This window comes from Schistosoma mansoni, chromosome 5 (assembly GCF_000237925.1).
Source record: "Schistosoma mansoni strain Puerto Rico chromosome 5, complete genome".
NCBI lineage: Eukaryota > Metazoa > Platyhelminthes > Trematoda > Strigeidida > Schistosomatidae > Schistosoma > Schistosoma mansoni.
In genome coordinates this window covers 718,693-740,783 of record NC_031499.1, presented here as the reverse complement: position 1 = coordinate 740,783, position 22,091 = coordinate 718,693, and the positions used below count along the sequence as shown (strand labels likewise).

General features: G+C 36.4%; 1 protein-coding gene and 1 non-coding gene across 2 annotated transcripts in view; both read right to left on the bottom strand.

The window, feature by feature from the left end:
• Nucleotides 1-22,091, bottom strand: part of Smp_154540 (hypothetical protein) — a gene marked incomplete at its 3' end in the record, with an annotated part of 51,918 nt that overhangs the window by 25,656 nt on the left and 4,171 nt on the right. The window contains exons 3-10 of the mRNA XM_018797559.1: nucleotides 18,977-21,689; nucleotides 18,096-18,487; nucleotides 11,769-12,593; nucleotides 10,431-10,751; nucleotides 9,231-9,642; nucleotides 8,620-9,120; nucleotides 6,169-6,466; nucleotides 595-914 (exon numbers count right to left, since the gene is read on the bottom strand). Coding sequence (XP_018652589.1) covers nucleotides 595-914; nucleotides 6,169-6,466; nucleotides 8,620-9,120; nucleotides 9,231-9,642; nucleotides 10,431-10,751; nucleotides 11,769-12,593; nucleotides 18,096-18,487; nucleotides 18,977-21,689 — 5,782 coding nt within the window. The remainder of the gene's footprint in view (nucleotides 1-594; nucleotides 915-6,168; nucleotides 6,467-8,619; nucleotides 9,121-9,230; nucleotides 9,643-10,430; nucleotides 10,752-11,768; nucleotides 12,594-18,095; nucleotides 18,488-18,976; nucleotides 21,690-22,091) is intronic.
• On the bottom strand, nucleotides 13,221-13,292 carry Smp_tRNA_00624_Lys_TTT.1.1. The gene has a single exon. It is a non-coding gene (tRNA).

Here is a 22,091-nt window from a genome sequence, read left to right as displayed (position 1 = left end):
TGGAGTTAATAGGTCTAATCCCGGCATCTGTTTGGTGGATGAGTATTGATAAATAGATTTACAACAAAATGGTAGGCCAGTAGTCTCCATTTCGCGATGAAAAACACCAAGTAATTGTTTCGAAATCAACAGGTTTCAAAGGTGATAGTTTAGTTGAAAGTATTTAAAAAGAAACAATTCGCTTTGTAGAATATGTTTACTGAAGTCATCTTGACATTAAGCATAAGATGTAAATGTATCTAAAAATAATTTCATAGAATTTCTTGTATTCTTACATTCATTTACGTACTTCAGCAAAGTGATCAATTGCGTTTGAAGTATTTATTTCAAGATTCAATCAATCCTCGATACAGAATCAATACTGAAAGAATCTTGTCTAAAGAATAATAAGACACATAAGTTCTGAAGAAAGCGGAGTTATTTTAATTAGCAAGAGCACGATTTACTAAGGTACGGGGTTACACGGTACGAAACAATCAATATTCCGCTTAGAATAAACATTATATATTATTGACTGTGACAGATCACGGATTACACATGAAATGAAGCATATTTTTTACAGAGAGAATTGACTTTTAGTTTACTTTGACTTACATAATAAGTATTCAATTAAACTTGGATCCAATGTAAATCCTAAACTTAAAATTAGTTGGGCACATAAACTATTTTGCAAACTGTTTGCACTGACCAACTTTTGAAATAAATAATATTTTGAATTTGAGAATGGTAAAAATTTACAATTCCATTCGTCATTTGAAACAGTGATAGTATTATCAGTGATGTTAGTTGTGGTAGTAATATTGGTGATTTTTTTATATGACAATGAAAGTGGTGGGGGATTGCTTAGGCGCAGAGCTGCACGAAGTAGACCTTCACAACCACCACGATCTAACGAATCAGCCGTTTCTGAAGACCTTTGGGAACAAAAGAAAAATATATATGACAATGATAGTTTGGTTGTGATAATTCTTATAAAAAATGACGAAATTACAGCGAGCAGTTGGAAAGTAGTACAAATGCAAAACCTGATGCAGACATGAATAGGTCTCGGCTGATATATTTTGGAATTTGCTAACAAAGAACTGTCTAATATGGTTAGCTTCACTTATATCCCTACGAAAATAAGATCGTTTGCTAAAGTGAAACAATAATTATGCTATATATTAGTGATTAGGTTAGGAACATTTCACCTTTGACTGAAATTGAAATGTTCTGTGAAAATTGCACTTCATTTTTGGAGCCTGATATCACATCTGAAATCTACCTACTATATATATATATATATATAAATTCAAAACAAGACAAGAGAAGAATAACTCTTAACAATCACGGAGAATAATATCAAATAAACATGGAGAGCTATTCATAATGATCGCAGTCGTATTTGCATGAAAAGTCTGTGAAGGAGTTGACTAAAATGACTAGTTTATCAGACACACTTGGTTTTGTTGTTTTACAACCAACTTATGCACAAAACTAAGTGTCATTGATTTAGTAGTAAATACAGTAATTGTTTTAAACTGCAAGCTGTCAAAAACTCAATTAAAGTTCAACCTTGACTAAGAAATACTAGTACATATATCAAGTTTCCAAGTAAGAAAAGTCAAAAAGAAGTGTGAAAGTAGATAGATATTTTATGATATTTTATTGACGATCATGATTAAGAAAAGGAATAGAGTCCAGAATTAACGAAAACGCATGTCATCATCCATCAAATTTACCGCACATGAAAAGCGGATTAATATTTTAAACATTTTAATAACCCAGTTTCGAATTTTATAACCTTAAACTTTAATGTTTTCACTTTATGCTGTGCTACTATTTGTATTTAAGTAGTTTAAGTCAAGTCACCCATTTCTATGATATATGACGTCCAGTTGTTGGAACGAGCCACCTATACCAAATGTTCATATTCATATTTCGATTTTACTCTCCGTCCTTTCACTAACAAGAGTACGTTTTCTTTCGTTGTTTGTTTATCTTCTTCAAGGTTATTACTATTTGAGTTGATCGCCTACTTTCAAAACGAAGCGATATAGTTATTTTCGATAGTAAATCATGGTATAACCTGATACAACTATGGTGTATTTTATTATTTATATTACAGGCTGATTTTATGTTTATTAACTTACTTCAGTGACGTAGTTTCCGTTTCATCGTGCCTTTGACAGTGTGACTGTTATACAGACACAACGTTCGTAAGTTCTTAAAATTAATAACAGCTATTAGTTTTCTTATTTTCGGGTTCAACTAGGTTACTGCCTTGAGATTCTTGTTTTAATTTAGTCCGATATGATTGCAAAAGTAGTCTCAATTAAAAAGCTGTAGATTTTAAAGTACGAAATATGAATCTCTTCTAAGAAATACTTTAATAGATAGTTTACAAGATTCACAAGTATGTTGATAAGTTAAAAAACCATTGAATTAGTGGCTAGTAGTCATTGATAAAGGTTTTTAAATTCAGAAGTCATGTACCTTTGTTTAATTCAATTTTAATTCAACACATTAGTGACAAATACTAGATTTTAAACTTCAGCTATAGTTCTTCTAGAGTTACTGCCGATCCCAAGCTTGGGTAAAAGAAAAGGGTCGGGCATCGGGTCGGCTACCCCATCCCATAGAAAACAACCTTGTTAAAAAACGCCAATCAGATTAAACAATTTAAACCATTTCAATTCTGCCCTGACACTTGAAGGAAGGATTATGACGCCTCAAGATGAAAGCCGAGATTTTTCGGAAGTCATGAGGCCGATGCCCCTTCTAACAACCAGAGCAACAATATTTGTAGGTAAATGTGGGAGACCGAAAGAACAGGTTAAATAGCTGCGGAAATGAGGAGATACAACTTGGTGGTGCTCAGAATAAGTGAAACACATTGGACTAAAGCTGGACAGCAAAGGTTAGGTACGGGAGAGGTGCTGCTGTATTCCGGTCACGAAGAGGAATGTGCTCCACAGACTCAAGGAGTTTCTCTGATGCTGTCCAAAGAAGCACGAAATGCATTTATAGGATGAAAATCTCACAGATCCAGGATCATCAAAGCATCTATCAAAACAAAGAGAGATGAAATCATAATGAATGTTATCCAGTGTTATGCAACCACCAATGATATCAACCACAACAATAAAGATAAGTTCTGTGAAAGGCTGCAATCGATCATAGCGAAGTGCCCAAGAAAGGACCTCGTCATCCTTATGGGGAATCTAAACGCCAAAGTGGGAATGGACAACACCGGATATGAAGATATCATGAGACGACATGGTCTGACTGGGAGAAAGAAACGAAAATGAGGAGACTTCACTATACTCGGCGCCCAATTTTTATGAATCTATTCGTTCTAATCTTGACGAATATTCGTAGAAAATGAGGAGAGATTTAAAAACCTATGTGCATTCAACAAATTGGTTGTAGGTGGCACAACATTGCCTCACAAAGTTACATAGGTTTCACCGAATCACACTACAGTGAATCATATTGATCATATTTGTATGAATAAAAAATTCAGAAGGACAATGGAAGATGTGAGAACCAGGAAAGGAGCTGATATAGCTTCAGATCACCACCTGGTTTTGACCAAGATGAAACCGAAGCTAAAGAAACACTGGACAACTGGGGAAACAGCATTGCAAAGGTTCAAGACAGCCTTCCTTTGAGATACTAACAAACTCAACGAATTCAAGATAACTCTCAACAACAGGTTCCAAGCCTTACAAGATCTGCTGAAAGAACAAGCAGCTACTATGGAGGACAACTGGAAAGGGATCAAAGAAGCACTATCTTCAACGTGTCAGGAGGTTCTGGGTCGCAAGAAGTATCTTCATGAGGAATGGATCTCTATGGGAACCCTGGACAAGATTCAAGAAAGGAAGAACAAGAAGACAACAATTAACAACAGTCTAACATGAGCAGAGAAAGCCAAGGCACAAGTACAGTACGAAGAAGCAAACAAGCAAGTGAAGAAGAGCATTAAAGCCGACAAGCAGAAGTACATGGGAGAGCTAGCAATGGCGGCGGAAAATGGTGCAAGAGAAGGGAATATGAAACAACTATATGATACAACGGAGAAACTAGCACGGAGGTTTAGTAAACCGGAGAGACCAGTCAAGGACAAAGAAGGAAAGACAATCACGGAGATTCAAGAACAGAGGAAAAGAAGGGTAGAATACCTTGAGGAACTCTTGAAGAGACCAGCTCAATTGAATCCACTGGACATCGACGTAGCACACACAGACCTTCCTGTAGATATCAACCCATTAACGATCGAAGAAATCAGGATGGCCATTAGACAAATCAAGAGTGAGAAAGCAGCAGAACCTGACAATATACCAACTGAAACTTTAAAGTTAAACATAGAAACAACTGAAAGTATGCTTCACATTCTATTCAGGAAGATTTGGGAGGATGAAAGAGTGCCACTGACAGACTGGAAGGAAAAATACCTCATAAAGATACCAAAGGTAGATCTGAGCAAATGAGACAACCACGGAGGCATCACACTGTTGTCAGTACAAGGGAAGGTTTTCAAAAATGTTGCTGAACCGGTCGAAAGACGCAATAGACGCCTGACTTCGAGATCAACAGGTCGGATTTCGTAAGGGTCAGTCGTGCACAAACCAAATTGCGACACTACTGATCATCGCTGAACAATCAATTGAACGGAACTCGTCACTATACGTCAAATTCATTGACTATGAAAAGGCAATTGACAGTGAGGATGGGATAACATTATGGAAACTTCTTCGACACTAGGGTGTACCTGAAAAGACCGTTAACATCGTTCGGAATTGACACGACGGATTACAGTCAAAAATCGTGTATGGAGAACAGCTGAATTTCAAGGGAGGACTGGAGTCAGACAAAGCTTCCTACTCTCCCCCTTCTTCTTCATTCTAGTGGTCGACTGGATTATGAAGACCTCAACATCTGAGGGGAAGCATGGAATACAATGGACAACTTGGAATGAATCAGAAGATTTGGACTTCGCAGATGACCTAGCCCTTCTATCCCATACACCGACAAATGTCGATGAAGATGACTAGTGTAGCAGCAGCTTCTGCATCAGTGGGCCTCAACATACACAAAGGAAAAAGCAAGATCCTAAAATACAATACAGAGAATAACGCAATCACACTTGATGGGAGGGCTCTGGGAGAGATGGAAACTTTCACGTACCTGGAAAGCATCATCGATGAGCAAGGAGGATCTGATACAGAAGTAAAGTCAAGGATTGGTAATGCAAGGGTCTCACTCCTACAATTGAAGAACATATGGAACTCAAAATAACTATCAACCAATATCAAAGTCAGAATCTTCAATACGAACGTCAAGACAGTTCAAATTCACGGAGCTGAAACTTCGAGAACTACTACAACCATCATCATCACAAAAGTACAAGCACTTATGAACAATTGTCTACGCAAGTTGCTCAATGTCCGTTGGCTGGATACCATCAGCAACAGCCCACTATGGGAGAGAACAAACCAGCTTCCAGCTGAAGAGGAAATTAGGAAGATACACCGGAAGTGGATAGGACATATATTGAGGAAATCACCAAACTGCATCGCGAAGCAAGTGCTGACTTGGAATCCTGAAGGGTAACGGAGAAGAGGAAGGACAAAGAAAAACTGCGCCCAGAATTGGAAGCAGACATGAATAGAGACTGATAAGGATTTCCCAGGACATAGTTGGATGGAGAGTGCTGGTGGACGGCCTATGCTGCTTCATGAAGGGTAACAGACGTAAGTAAGTACTAGATGTTAGGTTAACTTTATGGTTAGAGGACGAGATTTAGTTTCAGATTAGTATTAGTCAGTTACTATTTAATAATTTAAAGACAGCAATACATTTCTAAACTAAATATGGTTCGCTAGTGAGTTTTGGTAAAGTTGGGAAGGAAATCTCACTCAATGACTGAATATTGTTTGACATCAAATAGAGGAGACGGTTTAGTGTATGATAGTAAGTGGATAGATAACTTTTTTGCTACTTTTGGAACCACGGAGTAATTAACAAATTTACTCAACCTTATATATAAAGTTGTGAATGGAAACCTAGTGAGTTGTTTAAATGATAGCCAGCAAACTTGAACTATATTTAGAGATGAAAAGACATAAAATACTCTAAAATAATGATCATACAGAGTAACAAGCATTTAAAAAAAGGACTTACGAATAAGTTAGAAGGATTGTAGTATCACAAAGAATTCTTAAAATCTCACGACAATATGACAAGAAACTGTTGAAAAACTTATGATATTCTAATAGAGATTGATTACGTTGGGATAGTTGGTCATCCGAATTCAACTTAGGTCTTTTAGCATCAGAACAGTAAACTTTTTCAACGGCGCTTGATGTTGTTGATGTGGTAGTGGAAATAACACTAAAGGTAGATGTACTAGATAACTGAGGTTGTTCCGATTCACAAGTATTTATCAAATAAATCAGTAGACGTTCAACATTTGAACCAACTGCAAGGAGAAAAAATAAGTGGAAGTAACTTTTAAGTTATACAAATATGATAGGTCAATCTAATTTAAATGTACGAACAAATCACTTACTACGTACATTCTCCTTTGAGTCACACTCTGAATTTAAGGGCTACAGATATAACCCGAATCCTTACACCGAATCACAGAGTGAGGTTCAAAACTGAAAATTCTAAAGTTAAAAGTCAAATCTTTTAACCTTCAATTAGCAAGAGTTTGTAACTCCACAATGTTGATATCCGAGAGTACAATCATTGTTCGGATGTACACTCTGAACGGATACCTGAATACTGTCTTATAGTTACACATTTTAGCATATTTGGAATATCAACGACCCCTACTTGTTGAAAAGTGCATTATTCCCAGGGAATCACCCAATAATTATCATTATTTGGGATTTTTAAAAAGCAGATGTGCCATTGAGTTAACCGCCATGAAACTGGGATGCTGAATTGCTGATTTTCAAGATCATACAAAAAAAATTAAACATATATCATAAATCAGTTACAGAAAGAATAAACCTTTCACTTCATTCATTTGATTAATATATGTGAAGTGGGCTAGATCACTGGAGACATAGTGCAAGTTCGTATAAAGAGTATTTTGGGTTGCGTTCACTCATTAAGTTAACTGTTGGATTGATGTTTTGATTAGCATAGCACAGACGAGTCATTACTAATATGTTCATACCAGTTGGACATATTAGTGAGCCATTGGACTCAGTATCTCAGTAGATAATCTGTTGGTATTTGAAGAGATAGGTACTTTGTTTGAGATGTAATGTAAATATCAATACTGGGATACAGGTATATCAAGGTTACAAGTCCAAAATAGAACGAAATTCATGTTATGGGCTCAACTATTTTAGATGTTAAGTCTGAATTACATATGCATAGGATAAAAAAAAGCAAAGGCTCGTCGACCTAATGACTATCAGTCTGTAAGCTTAATAAACAAGATTTGTTAAATTAATACTAACTATTGGTCAAACATTTTGAGCTCAACATGCGAATATCGAACATAAATAACTTGGATGCACTGATTTCTCTTAAAAACCAATCCTAAAAGTTAAAACCCCCTATTTGTCTTTTTGTTTTCTGTTGACCGAATTCCTTTCTTCATAAATTTTATAGATTGCTTTCTAAAAAATTTTCTTTATCTTCCAATATTCTTTTACTTTTGATGTTGTGAAATGTATGTGAATGTCAATCTTCAATTATATCCAGTCTTAGTCCAGAAATCGTTATCAAAAGGCTTAGGATTTTATATTTGACCTGTTGTTTTTTCCGGCATAACACAAGTATACAAGATCCTGGATCATAATCAAACTTTTTTTCAAATTAAAGAAAAACTTGTAATGACTACGAGTCACAAGCAAGGTCATGGGAGCGAAAAAACCTAGCACTTGTGGCATCATTTTAAAAACACCACTTCTAGTTGAAGCAAGTTCTGACGTTGATTACAATGACGATGAGAGCTTAGCAACTAAAATTCTCCACCCCAAAGAATGCAACACCACTAAGGGGTAAATGATTAACCAATTACATGTTTATGTACTGAAGTAAAACTTTTTGAGTGAGAGCTCTAGTGAAACTACCCCGATGCACTAATAGAAATACATGAAGTGAATTTTAAACCTGCAACTTATCGGTCAGAATTCGAGTGCTTTAAATACAAAGCCACTGTCCCACTGACAGGGATTAAACTATGCAAAGGTTAACACATTAATGTAACATATATTTTCATTTTAAAAAGTTATTGTATGTGAATTTTTGTAACGTTGACTGACATTACCAGTAGAAACTACCTGTATAAATTATTTTTTTGATAAAAATAAATGTTCTTGATAGTGATGCCCACATATATTGGGAAAAAATTTATTTTGAAAGCATACAACCGATTATTAAGTGAATTATGAGTATGGATCTACCTTACACAGAAGTACATCAGTTTGTCTAAAAATGAAATGAAAAAGTAGCCTATTGAATATATTGAGATTTCGCACCATATGTCATACGTTTTACAACTTCCAACTATAAAATCAATGTTTCCATTCGCGAATATATATATATATATATATATATATATATATATATATGGCAGAAATGAAAATAGCGATGGAGAAAACGACTAACCTGGAGCTTGCAATATACTTTTAACTAGAAGTTCAATCATTCTAGTAGCTGACTGATAAGTAAATTCATGTTGATTTCGAAATAACGCAAATAATTGAAATGGAGTAAGTGTTATAAAATTATCAATTACAACAGACAATGTAACAGATCTAATACGTCTAACTAAACTAAGTATCCATAGAAGAGAAGTTGGTTGACGACTAGCTGCAAGATAATTATTTGACTGACGTTCGCTGAATAGTAGTACAGCACCAGTCAGCATAGGATGGGAATCATTTAAAGTAGGACGATTAGAAGGTATGTTAACCGGCACTTGCAGTAATGGTGGTGGACGACGAACAGGAATTTCAAACTGTTGAGAAAAATTAGGGCGAAGTGGGGTAAAATTTGATTGTCCTGTCGGCAGGTTTGAATTCAGCATATTGTTCAATGGAAGTGGGAGATGACATGGAGTTGGTAGCATTGGATTCATGTTTCTTAGTGGCATAGGTGGTACACCGACTGTTTACGTGTGAAAGTAAATATAACAGAGAGAAAAGAAAAAAGTCAAGTATATCCATTTATTTTAATAAGCAGATTTTGAAAAATAAAGTTTCACAAAATCAACTTACAATGAGATGGTATTGGTTTACAATCCATTTCTTTTAACACACAAGGCGGACGACATGAACCGGGTGTTATACCATAAATAAAACCTTTCGGAAGATAAGAATACCTCCAAGGTTGATGGTCCATAGTTAATTCAGTTGTTGAGAGAGCATTATTTACGAGTATTTGTTGCTCCGATGGAGAATGTGGTGGAATAGGCACTGATATAAGACTTAAATTAAATATAAGGTTCAATAATCTCGTTTGTTGAGTTAAAGGATTTTGTTTGTTAATATTATCATTGTCCAGTGAAGCTTCATTAGATATGAGCAAAGCATACACAGAAAGTGGTTCCAGTTTGGTACGTAGCCAATCACCAAGAAATTCTGGGACTGAATCACCAAGAAACAACAAGTGCGTTAAACACACTGTGATCTATTAATGTACGTTGGAGATAAATAAACATTCAGAATGACATATTTATGATAAGTCAAAAGTATACAAGTATATGAATAGTTTGGAAAACTATGAAGGTTTGCTATTTCATACCACCAGTTTACAATACATACGATTGATTATTTTCTTGTTGACTTCACAGGAACGTTAGGGCTCCTTGGGCAGATCCTTTGATATAGCCTGTATTCACAGGTTGATCATATTTTGGACATTGACTAACAACTGAATCAAGAATACATGTTTTGTTCTATTCGGGACTCATTAGTTCGATGTGCCTGGAGCCGTGTGGTGATATTCTCACGCTTCAAATTTGAAACGATCTATACATATTTCAAGTCTTAATTGGAAGACAAACAGTAGTATACAGGCAAACTGAGTTGACAAGTCACAAGTACGACAAAAATGATTATGTGAACAACAAAGTCAAACATAATCATTCTAAGAATGCTGTTTTCTATATGTTATTTCAATGCGTATTTAGCAGACAAATGATTGAAAAACACTGCTGCTTATTTTCTAATTGCATCTTAAGTTATGATGGGTTAACAATATTGTAGCTTCTAATAGGAAATTTTCGCAGATACATTCTTATGAGGTTACACAGCACTACGGATCTATGTATAGTTTGGTCCATAAGCGACACCTTATTAACTTACTTACGCCTGTTACACTTCGTGAAGGAGCATAGGCTGCAAACCTTATTAGCACTATGTCCTATATAAGAATTACTTTGGAGTAACTAACAGTACAAAAAAGTACAAACATACCCAGAAATCTAAATCAAAATTACTTTGATAAAAGTATCCACCCAATGTATCTGGTAACAGAGTACACTGAAGAACATTTGGCCTGAAAGGATGCAGTATAGATGTCAGTATTAAACTACACAGTTCATTTAACTTTTGTATTCCTGTTGACAGGTTATTTCGACCAGTTGCTTGATATAATAGCCAAATTACTATCCAATGTGGCAATACAGAATTAGCCAATGAATGGCAATGTTTAGAACTTTCTAAAGAACTATCCCATATTGGTACAGTGGAAGAGGCCAATAAAGCTTGCACTGAACTTAGTCGAATATCTGAACACTAAACAAAGAATATGCAGCAAGAACAATGATACGGTGACATAAGTTAGTAAAAAATCAGACAAGTATTGACTAATTAGAATTATCAGATCCCAATCGTATGCTGTCCTCTAATTTATAGACGCAACCTTTTTTGAATATATCTTTGGCAATGATATTGACTGCTTAATACCACAATTCCAATGTTTTACTCTGGATAAATTTCATCTTCCGTTCTGGATATTTTATGCGTAACTCGATTGTTGGGTCAGAAATGTCGAATTTTATGATCCGGATAATTTGGAAATCGAATAAATTTACGTGAGGAACTGTGTCATAAGAACGGTTTTCAGTAAGGCTTAGTGGCAAGACTATAATTTATGGATGAAGCAATGATTTAAAGGTAGCAGGTCTTCGATTTCGGAACGAAATTCACTCGTCCATATGGCTGAATAACATTTTGGCATTAGAGCTTATGTTATTTTGTGATGAAAATCGTAAATTTAATTCCTAACCCTAACTCTCAATAGCAAATCTTAATCCTAATCCCCTACAGTAATTTATAACCTTCATTTAACCCCAGTAAGTAGGATATTGTCAAGGTCAATTAAACATCACTCAAAGATCTATAAATTATAGTCTCACTGCTCTAGTAATTGAGCGAGTATTTCATGTGCAATCAACGGTTTATCGATGTTACATTTTCATAAATGCATTCTACAACTATAGTGTAATAGCTGTAAAAACAAGGTAGCCAATTTTCAGAATGAATTACTGCATTTAACCACAACCAAGTAGGACTAGATCACTATATGTTACTCTATGCATTGCGAATAGAAGCATAATGTTTAACATTTACGTGAAATACTACGGGAAATTTCTTAATCTCAAATGGTGATCGATAATTTAAGTTAATAGTATCCTAAAGGTCATTAAAGCTACGATGCTATGACTCACGCTCCACTTTCTATTTCAGTTATTATCTTCCTACCGACATACAAATATGAAGATATCTGAATATGAACTAAATAAAACTTACCAATAAACAATTACACACAATATTTAACAAGTCAATTAGTACAGGACATTTGACCCAAAGTCCTAAAATTTGCTGATTCACAGCGGAAGTTGAACCCAAATCTAAATCAATAGTATTACCACCAATAGAATTACAATCATGTTTTTTCAATGAACTGAATATTTGATCATTTGAATTCGAACCAATATTTCGCGTATTACAGCTAATACTATTTAGTTTATTATCATCAGATTGATCTCGGTTGTCTGAATTTGTAGACAGTGATTTGAGCTCACTGGCATCACTAGTATTAGAACAGATATTGGCAGAAGGCAATGTCCCATTGTTACGTTTAACATTACCCACTACATCGACGCCACCTACCTCCACTAACTCATTTTCTTCATCACTACTAGAAATTGAATATGAGTCAGAATCTGACATTATGATTAGTTGGTGGTAGGGTGTGGACGTGGATGAAGACGACGACAATGAACGGAGGTCAGATCTGCGTTTTTTACCATATCGACAAATAGTACCTTTTATAATATTCAATCTGTCACGATCATTAATGTTATCATCAGTACTTGGAATATTGTGTATTCCAGATTTGTGCAAAGTTTTTCGACTAGTTGACATTACACTGTTATTCAAAGTTCTCCCCAATGTTGAAGATGATTTACCATCACTTTGTTGTCGACTACGTGATCCAAGCAAGTCCATTAAGTTTGATAATAATTGGGTTGGTGGAGCGGTGCATACAGGTCGAATTAACACAAGACACCAAGAACAAACTGCTCCAAGGAGATGATCAGTCACCCCTTTATAAGTGATCAGTGAATTAATCTGATTGGGAAGTAAAAATAGGAAAATGTAAAACTTGAGAAGTATGATCAAGAAGTCGTTCTAGATATAAACTTTTCTAATTACGAAATGGTATTTTATTTATTTATTTAAACACATAAATATTGGTACAAGGAAGCACCAGATACATATGCGCCTCACAAATCTCATTCGATTTGCTTGAGAGCTGTGATACTGCCCAGGTGCCTAAACTGAAACAGGTGGTTTTCTTAGGGGGTCACAGCCGGAGCCTTCGACCTAAAGATCTGATCCACAAGGCAGTGGAGCATCGTGAGGAGATGCAGTCCCATGGTAGCTGGTGATCAACGATTGATTCGTACGCCATTTGTCCCCTCAGGATACTGGAGTCCATGTGCACCATTGGTTTGGAATCAGGATTTTCCAACTCCCCTAGGTGGACTCGCCTTGTCCACCAACCCGGTTAAAGCGCCGAACATTCGCTTTTCGTCCTTTCAATTTGGTAAACAACACCCGTGGTGCGAGAAGGCAGTGAACAGGACTTATCTGGCAGGGGCTATATACGCGCGGTCATGTGAGATAATTTCGAGAGGGAGAACGGACTCTCCCCACTCTCGGCCGTACCAGGGCATTTGGGGGCAAAAGCCGTGGCGCCCAATGGGGGGCACGAACCCCCGACCCTCAGATTAAAAGTCTGATGCTCTACCGACTGAGCTAACCGGTAGTAATTGAGCAATAAGTAAAAGGAAAAAATATTAAATATCATTAGCCCTAATTTGTTTCATGAGAAAACTGTTCAGAGATGCGATAGTTTTACATTCTTAGAAATAAATATTACATTGTTACTATTCACTTGAATGAGGATACAGACAAGGACAAATCACAGGCATCTTCAGAATCCAGTGACTAAGGTGACCAGTAAATTTTAATCCACATTGATGGATTTATGAAAATGACTCTGGACAAAATAATAATAATTTGAATACATGTGTATTTAAAGTACGCAAATGCTAAAGCATTGTTGTAGTCAACAACATGGTAATAATAATCGCTCAAATAAATAGGTTTTCAATCAGTTTCAGCTGGTGTCAGAAGATTTTATTTCCCCCCTTAAACTAGAATGAGTGAGATGTTATTTGGTGTTCCCTACTCATGATCAAATGTTTAACTAGTTGAAATTAATCCACGATGTGAATGTAAGTGTTAATTACATTCATTTCAAACTGTTTGTTTGATTCTTCCCATTGATGTTTAGGACTGCAATTGATCAGTCTCTTATTGGCATATGTGCATGCTGTGCGGATTGCCTCGATATTGTCTTTGTAGTGAACGAGAACACAAGTGTGGACAATCGAAAGTATTTGAACACAAAATTACAGAACATCTTAGTGAAATCTGTGGACCGTACGGTGAATACCTTATTTGCAAAATATCAATCAGTTGTCTCAAACTTGACTGTTCCTTTTGCAAATACCAGTCAATCGTCTCAGACTTCAATGTTCCTGTATTTCCATAGCAATTGCTTTCTGTTCCCGTTCTTTCCTCTTTAATCTTCTTGAGCTTCTGCTGCGAAACATTATATTCCTGACCAGCGTTATATACTACATATGTCGATATAAGTAGCACACACCACACCTTAAGTCACAAGCATTATAAGCAAAGATGGATGGTGGCTAGCAGTGGAATCCAGGACATGCCTCTCGCCCTATTTGGGACTTCTGAGTCGGATGCACCTGCATCCCAGAGTTTACGTTCACTCCGGGACTCCAACCCAGTACCGTTCGCTTCAAATAACATCGCGTTATCCATTTAGCTACTGAGTCTTGATAGCCAGTGTTAATTAGCTCAACAGTAATACAAAACCTTTCATCACGAAATGAAATGACCCAAAATATTGTGTAATACTTGATGAGGGATGATGTAATTTAAAGTGGTAGATGAATTTATATCACGAGAATTATCCATAAAATGTAATTTTTAACGTCTCCAAACTAACTTAAAGTTGTACATTAATTCAAAGCTACAAATTTTAACAACGTGACTTTCATTGAATACTTTCTACAGTTGCATTTGTCTCCACCCCTCTCCTATTATTGTCTATTCGTCCTTTAACGTGTAAATCTTTGTTTACGTTGAAGAAAATGCATTTTCAAAAAACGGAAGGCCCTATTTGTTTTCGTCAATTACCTATATTTAAGTTTGATTCAAGTCAGTTGTTTGATAATAAGTAAGCTCACTTTTCTTTTGATACTGATGATGACACCTGGAAACATTACGAAAGCAAATCAGATCTAGATTAACCAAAACTCTAAGGAACGACCGCGGGCAGTGGTGGGCAACGAAAACAAAAGAGATGGAAAAGACAGCAGCTGTAGGCAACACCAGACAGTTTTTCAGACTAATAAAATAAACCGGAATTAAGAGGTCAAGTGTAAGTGAGACAATCTCGGAAAAAGACGGAACACTTATCTACTCTCAGCCCAGACGTTTAGAACGATGGGCGGAACACTTTAGAGAACAGTTTAGCTGGCCTTAAGCTACTCTACAGTGACCCACCATTCCCAGACAGTCTGAATGAAACATTGAAGTAGGCCCTTCTAACCTACCTGAAGTTCAAAAGGCCATAACTAATCTGAAACGAGGAAGAGCAGCTGTTCCAGACAGGTTGGGTCCAGAAGTCTTTCAATATGGTGGTCCAATTTTAGCGATCAGGTTGACTAATATTTTAGCTAAAATCTGGGAGTTGGACGTAATCTCATCTGACTGGTCACAATCACTGATTGTTCCAATATATAAGAAGGGGTCATAATCATCCTGTGATAACCATAGAGGGATTAGTTTGACTAACGTAGCACCTAAAATACTAGCCTCAATAATTATCGGGCGCCTAAGACTTGTGAACTGCAAGCACGAGAAAATCAGGCTGGTTTCAGACCTGGTCGTGACTGTATCGACCACATATTCACTATTTGTCAGGTTTTAGAACTTTTCCTGATACTGGTAGTAGTGTGGTGCCTCTGTACTTCTCACACTTACTGAGTCTCCTTTCTTTGGTACCTTGATGAGGTATCCTACCTTCCAGTTTGTCGGCACTTGTTCATCCTTCTAAATCTTAAATAAAATGTGAAACACGTTTGCGGTTATTTTTATGCCTGACGTCAGTGCTTCAGTTGGTATGTTGTTTGATCCTGCTTGTTTCCCATTGTTGATTTGTCTGGTGACGATGCTGATTTTTCCGATTGTTTGTGGGTTGATATCTATAAAGAGGTTTGTGTGTGCTGCTTCTATATCTGGTGGTTTCAGTGAGTCTGGTCAATTTAATAGTTCTTCAAAGTGTTTTACCCACCTGTTCCACTGATCTGGAATCTCAATGATTTGCCTTCCTTTTTTATTCCTGATAGTTAATTTTAAGTGCTTGTTTTATTAGTTTGGCGTCTATTATATGGTCTTAAAAATTTGTGCAGACGGAGTTGGTATTGATGAGTTTAAGAATGTCAGATGTCTGACACTGACACCTTTACCTGAGCACCACGAGAGGGAACTGGGAAACAGTTCATTTGTATGAAATTGTTATATCTAGAGCTTTAGATTCTTGCTACACTGCGTACTACTAGACTACTTGAACGATGGAACCCTCAACGTCGCAAGAGAGAAGACAAAAGACTAGTAAGTAGGAATGTTATTCCCAACACAGTGTCAAATATAGTACAAAAATCTCATGTATTCATAGTTTTTGGCTGAAAGTAAATCATCATTTCGGACAGCCAATAGGCACATAGGGGTTCCTTCTTATTCATCCAATAGGGAAGCTACATGTCGACATTCTAGAATGTTCCTCTAGCGGTGATTGGATGGAATGTCTTCGGCTCTTTCTGGGCTTCCCTGAGTTTGCCAACAAGCCATCCTTACAGTGACGTAAGTTGGCAAAAGCTAAACGAACTTTTTGAATCCGTGTTGAGATTTCGTCAGACACCAACCCATTAGGGCTGATCAGACTTCCAAGATAAGTGAAGTTGTCGACGCCTTTGACTAATTCAGCCCCTATCCTTAGTTCAGGTGTTAACGCAGGCCAGTCCTTCAGCAACAACTTGCATTTAGAGGGAGAGAAACGCATCCCAAATATCTTAGCATTGTTGCTCAGTGCTACGAAAAGATTCTACATTTTATCAACGTCTTCATCAAACAGGACTATATCATCTGTGTATTCTAAGTCGACAAGTGGACTCCCTGGTAGGAGGTCAATGCCTGAAAATTCAGTCGACGAGAGCATTATTTCCAGCAGTAGGTCTATCATGAAATTAAACAGAAATGGAGATAGTGAACAGCCTTGTCAGACACCACTTGAGGTTGCAAAATCAAATGACAATTCGCCATAAGCTCTCATTCGACTAGTAGTGTTCGAGTAAAGAGCCCCCACAAGGTTTATGTAATTCTGAAGTAGACCTTTCAATGACAGACACTGCCACAAAACCTCTCGGTCTACAGAGTCAAATGTTGCTTTCAAGTCAAGAAAAACTATCGTTGTCGGACGCTGATAAACATGTCTGTGCTTTAAAACCTGACGAATAGTGAATATGTGGTCGATACAGTCACGACCAGGTCTGAAACCAGCCTGATTTTCTCGTCAAGGCAGCAGCAATGGTCGGGAGCTAGACGATTTGGACTTTGCAGGTTACCTAGCGATTCTATCCCATACACAGCAACAGACACAGATGAAAATAGCCTGTGTCGCAGATTCTTCTGCAACAGTAGGACTCAACATATACAATGGGTAAAACACGATTTTGAAATACAACAAGGCGAGAAACAACCAAATCACACTTTGTGCGGAGGCTCTGGAAGATGTGGAAACTTTCAAATATCTGAGCAGCGTCATTGATAAGCAAGGAGGGTCTGATGCAGATGTGAAGGAAAGGATTGGCGAACCAAGGAGAAGCATTCCCATAACTGAAGAACAAGAACTCAAAACAACTTTCGACCAACACCAAAGTCAGAATCTTTAATAAAAACATCTAGGCAGTTCTATTGTACGGAGCTGGAACTCGGAGAACTACCACAATCATCATCAAAATGTACAAGCATTTATAAATAATTGCATGAGCAAGATACTCCACATACGTAGGTCGGACACCATCAGCAACAGCCTACTGTAGGAGAGAATAAACCAAGTTCCACACGAAGAAATTAGCAAAAGACGTTGGAGGTAGATAGGACACAAGTTGAGTGAATCAGCGAACTGAATTACGAGGCAAGCGCTAACTTGGAATCCTGAAGGGAAAAGAAAAGGAAGATCATGGAACATATCGCGCAGGGAATTAGAGGTAGACACCAAAAGAATGAATAGAAATCGGAAACAACTTGGAAGACCACAACAGAGTTGGTTGGAAAATCTTGGTCTGTGACCCATGTTTCTCCTCGAAGAGTAACAGGCGTAAGTGAAGTGGAGAATTATATATATATATATATATATATATATATATATATCAATAAACATTGGTTAACGTTTGACCGCAGTTCTTGAAGTACAACTTCAGCTCTATGCAAATTCTGACTTTCGAGGTTTATATGACGATTAGTAGCAGTCCCAGAATTGACATGCCACCAAGTGACAAAATAATCAATGTACAGCGGAGCTAAATGATCTAAAATAGCTGATCGTGATACTGGACATGTCTTCAAGAGTAGGTTTACCGTTTCATTAAGACATTCCCATTCAACTGGAGATTTTTGAAAGGAATTCTGTGGTGCAGGTGTAACACCACTGCTACCACTTCCACTCGAATTTGATGCTAAATATGGCCCACTACCACCAATAACAACAGAAGTAGCAGGGGTAGAACAGGCTGATATAAATCGTTTCCAATGACTTATTAGTGAAGACATGTTAATTTGATTACAAAGTGAATATTTATATTCCCCTAAATAAAAAAGAAAACAGCAAGCAGACACTAACTTACTAAACGGTTTTAAAGTTAACAAGATCACAAAGAAGATGGAAATTCATGGAGCAAAAGTGCATTTATTTTCAATTTGTTATGTACAACATACATAATGTACTATATATATATATATATATATATATATATATATATATATATATATATATATATATATATGCATAATAAATCGCTCCCAGATCTTATTTTCATACATAATATGTACGAAATATTAGGCAGACTTTTAAAGTTCTTCGGCAGTATAGCACTCAGACTGAAATAACGACGTTACACATTCTTCAGGCAATACTGGCGTCAACACACATGGCCATCTTTCATTACAATCGCCTACAGATTTAGCAAAAGCATTAGCAATATATAATTTCTTTAATTTAATTAAACGTTGATCTAATAATTCATTTAAATCATTGCTAGTAATTAGTTTTTGATGAAAAATTTCCTCTTGCATACGATTTTCTGTTAAACTGTCAAGAAACGCTGAAGTGAATCCTAATGCATTTTGGTTATCATATTTTAATTTTTCACCTTGATCATAATCCCATATTGATTTTAAATCACTTAATAACCACTTTGAGGATTCCGTTGAACTATTCATAAATGATTCTGATGTATTTAAACGACGCTTTAAAGTGAAATAATCATTATTATTAGTAGTATTACTACCACCAGTACTTTCCGCTTCAGTAGACTCGGTATTCAATTTATTTGTAACGCTTTGCCGCTGTTCAGAAACAATATTGCTTAGGTTTAAAGTGCCTGTATGATTTTTGAGCTCCGACTTTTTACATAACTTTGCATTCTCTTCAGAATTTTTATCATGCTGTTTATTCTCAGGTTTGCAACTAAGTTCAGATAACCAATTTGTAATAATTGTTTGACTTTTGACATGATAGCTCTCTACAACGTCATAATCATCGGTATTAATACCATTTGATGTCAGATAAGCACAATAATCGAATAGATCTCCATATGGTGTGAGTAACAATGTATGAAATTGATTTTTTATATCTGGTGAATAATGTGTTGTAATTCCGCAAATAGAACTTTGTAAACGTCCTTTAAGCAGTGGATTTTGATTGTAGAATTGAAAGAGATCATTAGATCGAAGTGATGAAACTAAACTTGTTAATGGCATTCCGGACAGACACGGGCCAATATACTGAGGACCTGAGGAAGAATTGAGATTCAATCCAAATGTAGACATATCTGCGGGGTATTGAGAAGTCATAGAAATAAGAAATTGTGAGATATCATGCGTTGAATGATATTGATTATCTATTTCAGTCCAAGCAAGATATGCCAACGGTTTCGCGAGATTATGAGACCAATGTAATACAGTTCGATTAGGCATACGTTTATCCAGTAAAACCATGCTATAGTAACCACCAGCCAAAACATATACATCACCAATCCACTTAGGTGGGGAATATGTGAGATGATCATTTGAATTCAATAAAAACGAGCGTTCTGAAGTGTTGAACAGTTGGTAAGCACTTGATGGTGCTATACGGGTGTCAAAAATTAGGATACGACGTGTGGTTGTCAGACACAATTCACCCGGATAACTTCCGAATCCTACACGTAACCAATGATAATTGGGATAATGCTGGTGTAGAAGATGTTTCCGTGATGTACGTGTACAATAAGATTCAATATCTGATTGAACCGGATCTTGTTTAGATGGCGATGATGCTATACTCTTCAAGCACAATGAGTTTTCCTTTGTTATATTTTCCATATAATTGCCTAAATTTACGTGACCAGACCATATAGGCAGTTGAGTATCTTCTGAATTATACAACCGAATACTAGCTTTACGATCCCTTTTTTCGTCCACATAATTACCGGCCATACACCATTCCCCTGGAATCCATCGACTCATGCATATACTAGTAACATAATTACTTGATGAAATACGTATTAAATTAACGTTGTCAATACATGAGTTAGACATGTTCAGTTCGTTTACCTTAATTTGCATACGAACAATATTTGTCTTACTGCCCGATGTTGGCAATAAACGACCGACTATATCGATATTCTCACTTGATTCACTAAAACATGCATCAAGCTCACAAAATGATCTAGATGAAAGTTTTGTCAATGGAATGGGAAGAACTGAGAAACGATTTGGTTCATGAATATTAGTTTTCAACAGATTTGATGTTTTGCCAATACAGAAGGAATTTGTTTGAAGTGAATACCATAAGAGTATGTCAGACTGATTTGTAGACGACTGATAGTTATGTGTACTTACATTGCATAATAAACCATTCCCGAGATAATTCGGATTTACAATTCGACTTGCTAATCTGATAACTAATGGATCAAAAGATGCTAATAGCCTACTACAGTCGGATTCAAATGTTAAATTATCTGAACTACATAATGTTGTAGATGATGACGATATGGATGAGGACAATGATGAATGACCTGGATAGAGAAGTCTACCGATAGTACAAGGTAGTAACTGCTCTGATTTCCCAGATGCACTACTATCAACACCTTCACCAGTTTCGAAAGCGATAGCCTTTGTTGCTTTTGATGGCTTTGTTGTTAGCCGGAGTCGTTTTGTTGATGGCTGGTTGTTACCAACAACAATAGCAGTCCTGGAAGTAGCATTTGCATTAAGTGACGGTAATAAAGATCCAGGAAAAGAATCTGTTGATTTTGTGCCGGAAACAATTAAATTCTGTATTCTTTCAATTAATTTATTCTGTGAATCGACTGAACCACAGTCATTCAATCCCTTTTCAGACATATCAAATAACTGTTCAATAAAATGATGTGAAATACTGTTGTATTTTGCATCAGGGACAATAGCATCATCATTATTTCTCCCATTGATATTATGATTGATTTGGATAAACTTAGAAATATTGGCACGTAATAATCCTTGGAGTTTACCGCATAAAAATGCTGCACACGCCTGTTCACCTAAAATATAATCGTTCAATAACTGTTCATAGCCGTAATCCCGGACAGTAGATGAATCAACCAGCTTTTTATTTTTTCCTTTTTCTTCTTCGAATTGTTTATCATAATTAAACGAAGATTTATTAGTTCCTGATACTGAATATGAGTAGTGTGTTGGTAATAATGGAACAGGGTTATGAAAATATTGAAGTTTACCAACCAGCTTCGTGGACATTTGACTTTCAATCTAGATGAAGAGAATATACATAAAAATATCACAAAATAGTCTGACCATAACCACACAGAAACAGGTATTCTAGACTGCATGCTTTACCGATTATTTGAGATTTAGATTGAGAGTATGAGTGGATAAATGTTAGACCATTAATGAAAACCTGGAAGCCCTGGACGGCTGTTTCGTTCTAGTATGGAACTCGTAGGCAGTGAGTATCCACGACCCTGCAGATAGGACTCGGACCCAGTCAGTAAAAACATGTAAAGATATGGGGAGATCGTACTCCTAGATCTACTACCTTGCTTTTATTTGTTTGGAAAAAACTTTCGAAGAATGAAACACTCACAAAGTTTCGCAAGTGACTTTATTTATTTGAACAAATGAACATTGGTACAAGGAGGCATCAAACACACA